The sequence below is a fragment of the Bufo bufo genome, chromosome 1 (assembly GCF_905171765.1).
Source record: "Bufo bufo chromosome 1, aBufBuf1.1, whole genome shotgun sequence".
NCBI classification, from domain to species: Eukaryota; Metazoa; Chordata; class Amphibia; order Anura; family Bufonidae; genus Bufo; species Bufo bufo.
The window spans coordinates 545,897,653-545,907,631 of NC_053389.1; the positions used below are offsets into that span (position 1 = coordinate 545,897,653).

Consider the following 9,979-nt stretch of genomic DNA (forward strand, 5'->3'; position numbering starts at 1 on the left):
ATAGGGTAACAAGCAATCTGATTTCCCCGGAGCAGAAAGTCAGATTTTAACATATGGCAAAAGTTTTCGAAAGAAATAAATTTGGTAAATAGATCTCCGCCGCGTTTCTAGTAACGCTGACTTTTTCTGTGGGTTCTGAACATGGCCAGCTGGTGGCAGGGTTTATATTTGCATGCTTGCTCTGTGAATACTTTCCTTCCTTGGACATATGCATAACCAACAAACTAACATCATATACCTATGAAGTTCTACTCTAACCCTAACCCTGCATGATCCCTTCTTTCATGAACAGCGGCAGTAATGAAACTTCAATTTGAATCATCAGGAAACTGTGAAGGCTGATAGTGATCGGGAAACCTTGCCACAAGCTTGTGATGCCCTCAAACACCTGGGATAATCCAGAAAAGCACAAGTGTCATGGTCGAGGATATATTGTTGCTAATGCAATTACCTAATACGGCAGACTTGTGACTGCTTCCTTATACATATATATCGGAAGGCTGTGCTATCAGCACCCAGTGCCAAATGTGTGACAGTAAGCAAGGCCCTATTGCCGTGAATGAAAAGGACATGACAGTAGAGACTGGCGGATCCCCAGAGCCATACATTGCCGAGGAGACTGCTTTGTGGTGAAGTCTGAGCTAATGACTCTTGAATTAATGTACATACAATGGGACTACTGTGTTGAAATCGGCATTCTACAGACGGCCCTTTCCTCGGGGGCCCCATCAGCGCTGATTTGCTTGTCTTCTGTCACAATGTGACCTTCCAGCCTACTGAACAATATGCAGCGGAATATGACACCAAGTGCCCTTCATTCATTTTATCACATTATAATGTGTCTTATATTCTCACCCGATGTACAAATCTGTAACACCAACTGTAGATATTTTTTTTATATATATTTTGTATGAAGACTTAAAGAAAAGCTCTTTTTGTAAATTTTACACTAGAACTAGTTTGTTTCTTTGATACTCCCAGACCTGCTGATGACAGATATTTTTATATAAAGATTGCACATTCTTACTTGAATTTTAACATTTTATTTTTCTGAAAATTCATCATTTTTTTTATTTTAAAGTGACATTTTTAATAGTGATTATTTTACAAACCTGTGCCCTAAGTCAAGACAAAAAAATCTTTTAATTGTGCTGCCAAGTAATTGTTATCTTTGTCATTCTAATCAGTTCACAGTGATTGCCTTCTTGGTTGGGATTTGAGGCCTTCTACAAATATTTATCCAGCTATAAGCCTTTTCAGAGCTTCCTTCCATGCCCTTGTACAGCTGGACTATGTGGTCCACCATAAAAAAAATGCCACAAAACCTGTGTTGTCCGTCCTACCTATTAGAATACTTGGTAGACTGTATTGCAAGAATGTGTTGTCCACACTACTGTCCCACACGTCCTGGATGCTTCTTTTTCCTTTCTGAGAACATTTTTACATGACTAACAATGCAATGTCCATTAATTAAATGTGTATTTTTTAGTTTTATTGAATGTTTTACATTTTGGAAAGAGCAATGTAACGTTTCTATTTGCATTTTCTGTCATTGAAATCTACACGTATACAAGGTAGCCATCTTGTCCTACATAAAGATCTCCTGCACTCAGGCTAGCTAAAAGGGGTTGTCCCATTACAACTTATTCCTTATGCACAGGATACAGAATAAGTGTCTGATTGACAGAGGTCTGACTGCTTGGCCCCCACTGATCAGTAGAATGGCCCGTTCTAGTGATCAGTGGGGGCCAAGCAGTCGGACCTGTGTTCCACCGTCTGAACGGATCAGTGGACACACATGCATGATGCTGCTTCATTCAGCTGTATGGGGCTGTTGGAAGCCGAGTACAAACGCTCCGCTCCGGAAGCCCATAAAAGTTGAATGGAGTGAATTGTGTCTGCTGCTCCATTCAAACGTGGGAACATGAGCACTCATTCTAGTGATCATGGGGGCCAAGCAATCGGACCCCTGACCCTCCTTATCCAGTATCCTATGGATAGGGTATAAGTTGTTGTCATGGGACAACCTCATTAAAGAAGTTGTCTGGGAAGTTGTGCTGAAAGTTTCTAATATGCACCCTGTTAAAACGTAGCCAAACTGTAAATCATAGGGACTGCTGTGATCAATAAACCTAAAAATGAATGCGTTACATAGACAGAAACTTGCTGAATGAACCTGCTAAATGTAAGATTTCTGTTTGGGGATGGCCTTAATGCAGAGTGTGCAGCCCTATTGTTAAGTCCTGGGAACCCTCTTTAAAATATGTGTTCCTTAGGCCTTATTCATACGTCAGTGATTTCCACCAGTGATTGTAAGCCAAAACCAGGTAAAGGTCAAAAACTCAGAATAGGTGCAAATACTTTCATTATACATTAACTTGGTGGAGGATCCACTCCTGTGTTTGGCTCCCAATCACTGATGGAAATCACTGACCAAACACTGAAGTGTTCGGTCAGTGATTTCCATCAGTGATTTTGAGCCAAAAACAAGTGCGTCTCTAAACACAGAACAGGTACAGATCTCTCCATTATACCTTATCTCTGCGGAGGCTCCAGTCCTGGTTTTGGCTCACAAATCACTGATGGAAATCACTGACGTGTGAATGAGGCTTAACTGTGTGAATAAAACCTTACCATGTGGTATGTGAGCAGATAAATAGCTTTGTGTAATGGTGTGAATAGTACCATTTGACCCCATAGCATATATAGAATGGTGGATACACTCCACTGTGGTACTATCAGTGTATCACAGCCACAATAACCTGAGCTGCTGTGGTTCTACTCAACCAGACTTAGGGCTTGTACACACGAACATATTTTTGGTCCGCATCTGATCCACATGCGGACCTATTCACTTCATTGGGGCCGCAAAACATGCATCCATTTGTCCACTCTGCGGCCCCGCAAAAAAATAGAAAGTGTCCTATTTTTGTCAATTTTACAGACAAGGATAGTACAGTTCTATAAAGGGCAGGACGTTCCTTTCCGTTCCGCAAAATATGGAACTCAAATGGCTAGTAGCAGTTTTTTGTGGGTCCGCAATTTGCAGACTGCAAAAACAGCAACAGCCAGGTGCATAAGCCCTTACATCACTAAGGCCTCTTTCACAGGGGCGAGATTTCCACGCGGGTGCAATGCGTGAGTCGAACGCATTGCACCCGCACATAATCCGGACCCATTCATTTCTATGGGGCTGTGGACATGAGCGGTGATTTTCACGCATTACTTGTGTGTTGCGTGAAAATCGCAGCATGCTCTATATTGTGTGTTCTTCACGCAACGCAGGCTCCATTGAAGTGAATGGGGCTGCGTGAAAATCGCAAGCATCCGCAAGCAAGTGCGGATGCGGTGCAATTTTCACGCATGGTTGCTAGGAGATGATCGGGATGGGGACCCGATCTTTATTATTTTCCCTTATAACATGGTTATAAGGGAAAATAATAAAATCTACAGAACACCTAACCCAAAGCCAAACTTCTGTGAAGAAGTCCGGGTTCGGGTCTTGGTACCAAACATGCTGATTTTTCTCACTCGTGTGCAAAACGCATTAAAACGTTTTGCACTCGCGGGGAAAAATCGTGCATTTTCCTGCAACACACCCGCATCTGTTCCCGCATGTCACCCGCAACGCCAGTGTGAACCCAGCCTAAGGGATTCTATGGTAATTAGTTTCAGCAGAACCACTGGAGGTCTAGGTGTTTCATCTATAATACGATTCAGCAGATTTCCTCAAGGCGCTCAGTAGCAACATTTCCCCCGGCATGGCCAAGTGCCATGTGATGTTTGCACTGATTAGTAGGACAAAACACAGGTGAAGTGCCTTACAGCAAGTCACTAATTTACGGTTTGTCCTTCCATGTACAGTATACGTTCTCTCACAGCATTGTTGCCTGTCTTAAAGCCCATGATGTTCCTTTGGGATTACTTTCCACTGTTTCTGTCTACATCAGTGCACTTTTGCAGTATTTACGTACACAGGTCTATTGCAAAGACAGATTATAGAATGTACATTGTGACCCTGCTCAATATTTGGAAAGGCAAATAAGTGTTACATATTGGCAAAGTGTTTTTTAATTTTTAAAATTATTTTTATGACAGATACTAGACACTGGATTTTTTTACATGTATATTTATTGATGTACAAAACACTGGAAAAAACTGAACTGATAAGATGAAATGGTAAATTAAAATGTTCAACTTGTCCCTGTGTCTTGGCCCTTTATTACATCATTCATTTATGATTAGATAGATACTGTAGATAGATTGATTAGATAGTCCTATGGCCCGAAATTTACATGGAATAGAATTAGGAACAGTAGGGGAGGAATTAATGACTTATTATCAGCCCTAATTTTACAAGACGAGTTATGCATTAGGCCTCAAACCTGTGTATAAAGGAGTAATCTGGTATATAAAACCTGACTCCCGGGACAAGGTGCCTGTGCAGCCAGATCAGTTGCACAGGGGCCTGGAGGTAGGGGGCCCACAGTGACGGGCAGTGTGAGGGCTGTAATAATCTTCTCCTCTTGTTTCCCAGTAAATGGGTTTGGCAGACATGTTAATACAATTGTGTATGATAGTATATTTGCAGAGTATGTCTGATGTATAAGTGGCATGCATGTGCCATGTGTGAGAGGTGTGTAGGTGGCATGTGTACGCCATTAGTCTTAGGCCTCTTGCACATGAACGTGTGCACCCCGTGGCTGTGCTGCGGGCCGCAATGCACGAACACCCACCGTGGGGCAGCCGCAGCGAATCACCGACCCATTCACTTTAATGGGTCCGCAATCCGGCCTTTCTGCAAAAAGATAGGACATGTTCTATCCTTTTGTGGAACGGAAGTTCAGGACGAAACCGCACGGAAGCACTCTGTAGTGCTTCCGTAGGGTTCCGTTCCACACCATTCCGCATCTCCAAATTTGCGGACCCATTGAAGTGAATGGGTCGGTGATCCGCTGCGGCTGCCCCGCGGTGGGTGTTCGTTTTCTATGAATTTGCAACTAATACAAAGAACAATTTTTTTTTACTCAACCAATTTATCTTTACTAACGTCACATTAGATTGCACCATATGTCCTCTCTCCTGCAGCCTATTACATCGTAAGTTTTTTATACAACCAGTTTTATGTTTCTCCTGATGAAGCTATGCTAGTAAGCCAGACAAAATGCATAAAGTAGGATGCAACAAGGGCTTTTTTTCAGGGTTATACTCTGGGGTGGTAGTCCTGTGTATCCCACTTAGGCTTCATGCACACAACCGTTAAGTTTTGCGGTCCGCAAAACACGGAAGCCGTCCGTGTGCCTTCCCCAATTTGCGGAACGGAATAGACGGCCCATTGTAGAAATGCCTATTCTTGTCCGCAAAACGGACAAGAATAGGACATGCTATATTTTTTTTTGTAGGGCCATGGAACGGAGCAACGGATGCAGACAGCACACGGAGTGCTGTCCACATCTTTCTTGGCCCCATTGAAGTGAATGGGTCCGCACCCGAGCCGCAAAAACTGCGGCTCGGATGCTGACCAGAACAACGGTCGTGTGCATGAGGCCTTATAAGCAGGATTAGTCATTTTGCAGGGCACACTACTGCAACAGTTTCCACTTGGTCTAGAAACCTACATCATAGTGACCCCGCACAGCAGAACTAGTAAGACTGTTCCCTTCTCTTACTGACCGGTAGTTTGTTTAGCACATATTTACAGCTGTGACTCAGGATACGGCCACACATTCAGGTTTTTTTGAAGCGAAAACCAGGAATGGATTTAAACAAAGAGGTCATATCTGTCCTTAATAGTTTCTTTCCTTTTATGATCCACACCTGATACTGACTTCAAAAACTGCATAAAAATTGCACATGTGGCAGCCCCTCTGGGACCCTCACCTATCTTTAGAACGGAGCCCGCAAAGTGAAGGAGGGCACATCTTGCAGGCCTGGCCTCCATCTATTCATTGCTATGGGAGCGCCAAAAATAGCAAAGCACTGGCTCAGCTATTTCCCTCGTCCCCATAGAAGTGAATGGAGCAATGGCTGCAATTGCGCGGTGCACTACACTGACCCATTCATCTCAATGGGACTGCTGAATATAACCGGGCGCACCGCTTGCCTATTTTTGGCGCTCCCATGCAAGGAGCGCCCTCTTTCACTTTGCGGGCTCTGTTCTAAAGATAGGTGTGGCAGTATGCCCCCAGTGTCTCAGGTGAGACAACCCCTTTAAGTGATCTGCTTTTCCACTCATAGTTTTGCAGCATGTAGTCTATTAAGTTTCAGAATAAAACTTTGCAGCAATCTAGCAGAGAGATTTGCTGATGTGTTTAGCTCGGGCTGGATACAACTGTGTCCACTTCTCAGCTGAGTGTAGGAATGGCTGCGTATGGGATTTACGTCCTCCTTGTTCATTTCATGTATATTTTAGGATGCTACTAGCAAACATTTGACCTCCTATTGAGGTGAATGAGTCAATCTTTATTTTGCACTGGAGGCTTTCTGCAATTACAGGAGTCCTGTATTCAGCAAAGCTGTCTGAATATTATCTACAGAAAGAAATTAACAACAGAAATTGAGTAAATCTTTAGTCTCCACAACACTCACCAAACCAATTGTGCATTGCTTCTAGGGGAGAATATGCTGCCTGATGTAAAAGCTCTGTATGGGGCAGAGTGCATTTGGTATGCTAAAGGTATATTCACATGCATAAGAAATTTTACCAACTCAAGGAGGTAATTTACAAAGACTGGCTTTTTTCGCTGGTCTTTGTTTCCCTCCGGTAGTTTCCAAGCGTAAATGTTAGTAAATTTTGTTGGGGGTGTTGTCCCTCCACTCGCCCAGCCCCCACCACTCGAAGTGGTGAGAACGCCACGTGTGATAAAATATTGTTGCAACTTGCACTGGCATTTAAAAAGTTGCAAAATGGAATCTTGCGACTTTGTTTATGCCGGAAACGACATAAAAATGTTAGTAAGTGACACTCAATCTGTTTTATGCATCTTAATGGGATTGTTGCTGCAGCATGTGCATGGGTGCTTGCAAGCCCCATGCAGGTAATAGGACAGGCACCCTTTAAGGCCCCCCTACACATTAAACTATTGTCATTCAAACTTGTCCAATCCTTTTGTTCTTCCAGGAAGTAAGCTTTCTCCAGGAGTGTCTTCCTGTAGCTTTTTCCTCTTTCCCCTTTAAAAACACATAGGGCCAGATTTATCATTAGCTCAGGTCAGAATAATGGAGTGAAAAAGTCCCAAACGCTAAAACTGTGCACAAATTTGCGACTTTTTTCTGCTCTGCACTATGCTCGCCAGTTTTCTGAAAGTGGGCGTGTTTTCTTATGTAAATGAATCTCTAGACAGATTTACTATTGGGACTATTAAAAAAGTCGTAAAAAAAGTCTCAATTTCACTCCAGTGAGGACCATGCTTATCTTATGAGACTTTTTAATAGAACATGTGACTTTTTCATAAAAACGTGCGACTTTTTTCGTAAAGATGTGCGACTTTTGTAAAGCTGCTTATTGACGGATAAACTGCTACCGTCAAACCACATTTATTACAGTCTTAAAGGGCCGATCATAAATCTGACTTGGCTAAAACTGACTTTAGCCATATGTGAAAGTGGAGTGAGCTGTCAGAGGAATGATAAATCTGGCCCATAGACGCTTGGCCGAGATGATTGTGTATGTGTATGGAGAAGTCAGGAGAGATACTGTAGCTGTCAGCCAAGCCAGCATTTGACAAACAGTTGTTTAGAGTGTATGGGCACCTTTAGATTATGATGCAGGCAAGTGAACTGCAGTTTGACCTTGCTACAAGGAAATATATATGCTCTGAGTTGACCTGCAAGTTCCATATTCCAGGGTGTGGAGAACAAATATTGTGGGGATTAAGTAGACTAATATGCCTAAATGGGACCTGTCAGCTATGATATTTACATATGCTTTATCAGTCAACTGTTGCAGTGAAGGAGAAGATACTGGAATTTCTGGACGCAGGTGGAGGACTTTTTCCACTTCCACATTTCAAAATTTTTGGACTCTTCTTTCAACTTTTTCTAGATCAATTTATTTTATAAGTTGGTAACAAAAGCAGCCAGACATTCATTCGTGTTAGCACAACTGAAATCCACGCATGGTTACAAGACATGACTGAAACTTTATCAGTTGGATCAGGTTTCTAAACTATTGACTCAGGCTTGACATGCAGACAACAGTTCCTTTGCTGGACTAGAATTTCTTGTGTTTTATTGGCTGAGAATCTATTGTGTACATTCACAAAGCTTGCACACTCATGTGTACATGACCTAAAAATGTCCAGCACAAAGTAGGCATTATGTTTTTTTTAAGGAAATTAGTCAAAGAATGTTTTATTATTCACATTCCAAGTTAGAATAATACTCTGCATACCACACCATTTAAAACGATCATTTAAGTTGACCCCTTTTTTTTCACTTTTCTTCCTTGCTTAATAAGACGATTTTATTTAAAGAGACAGCAGGTTGGAATTCATAGATGCAGATATGGTAATCCAGTGAGAGGTTACATGGGTGACTGTGTCTACATTGAATGTTTCAGTCTCCCATATCATTCTAAGGGTCTTCACATGTGGAGGAAAAATGTGCACAAAAAATTGCATTCGGTGAATGAGGATTTTGGTGCATTTTTCTTTTGTGCACATTTATTGCAGATTTCATTGTGAATTATGATTTTCCATTGAAATATCTGGTGAAATTGGCCTTTAAAAATTGTAGATTCATACTGAAGACATGAAAATGATGAAAGAAGACATATGGAACTAAACATAAAAATGTTAACCAGAATGTTTTATATTTTAGATTCTTAATAAAGTCTCCCCCTTTTACTTTGATGACAGCTGTTCACACTATTGACATTCTCTCAATCAGCTTCATGAAGTAGTCACCTGAAAGGGTTCTCAGTTAACATATATGCCTTGTCAAGAGTTAATTTGTTGAATTTCTTGCCTTCATAATGTGTCTGAGACCATAAGCTGTGATGTGCACAGATATGACTAGTACACAGTTCCTTACAGTGTTTTGCCCTATTCTACTTGCTTTTCTAATCTATAATATGGCAAGAACCACTCAAGTTGAGACACATCTCAACATCAACTGTTCAGAGGAGACTGCTAGAATCAGGCATTTATGAATGAATTGCTGCAAAGAGGTCACCACTGAGGAACAAGAAGAAGAGGAGGAATGCGTGGGCAAAGCAGCACATGGAATGGACATTAGACCAATGGAAATGTGTACTTGAGTCATAATTTTAGATTTTTGGTTCGCATTTTGAGTCACATTAAAAGGTAGGAAAATGTTTTTTAGCATGTGTGATTCTCACTATGAAACATGGAGGAGGAGGTGTGATGGCGTGGGAGTTCTTTGCAGGTAACACTGTTGGCGATTTATTTAAAATTCAAGGCACACTTAACCAGCATGGCTACCACAGCATTCTGCAGCAACAGAATGGTTTGCACCTAGTGGTACCATCATTTGTTTTTCAACAAGACAATGATCCCGAGCACACCTCTCGGCTATGTACGGGATATTTGACCAAGAGCGGAAGTGATGTAGTCCTGGGTCAGATGACATGGCCTCCACAATTCAGATTGTTTAGGATGAGTCAGACCACATAATGAAGGAAATGCAGACAACAAGTGCTCAGCACCTCTGGTATCTCCTTCAAGACTGTTGGAAAAGCATTCTAGGTGACTACCTCATGAAGCTGACTGAGAGAATGCCAAAAGCGTGCAAAGCTCTCATCAAAGAAAAAGGGGCTGTAACGGCATACAAGGGAATGCTCCAAACTCCCGAACTGAACCTCACGACTAACTGCTATCAGACGAATAGGAAACGTACTCAAACGGCTTACACTCCTAGCAATCAGTCTCTAAAAGCATACAGTGAATCCCCCGAAGAACGAGACCAAGCTCCGTGTTGAGGGTAAAGCAGTGGACAGCCAGAGCTGTGTGTTTATTGT

The 9,979-nt window shown here is 42.0% G+C and overlaps 1 protein-coding gene across 3 annotated transcripts in view; it reads left to right on the forward strand.

Annotated features, from left to right (window-relative positions):
• The window catches only part of CELSR1 (cadherin EGF LAG seven-pass G-type receptor 1), a 172,476-nt gene extending 170,033 nt beyond the window's left edge, over window positions 1-2,443 (forward strand). For 2 of the 3 annotated variants that reach the window (XM_040412268.1, XM_040412286.1), the window contains exon 35: window positions 293-2,443. In XM_040412268.1, coding sequence (XP_040268202.1) covers window positions 293-317 — 25 coding nt within the window. In that variant the 3' untranslated portion in view covers window positions 318-2,443. The remainder of the gene's footprint in view (window positions 1-292) is intronic. The other variant, XM_040412277.1, reaches the window with a different exon arrangement.
• The last annotated feature ends 7,536 nt before the right edge of the window (window positions 2,444-9,979 follow it).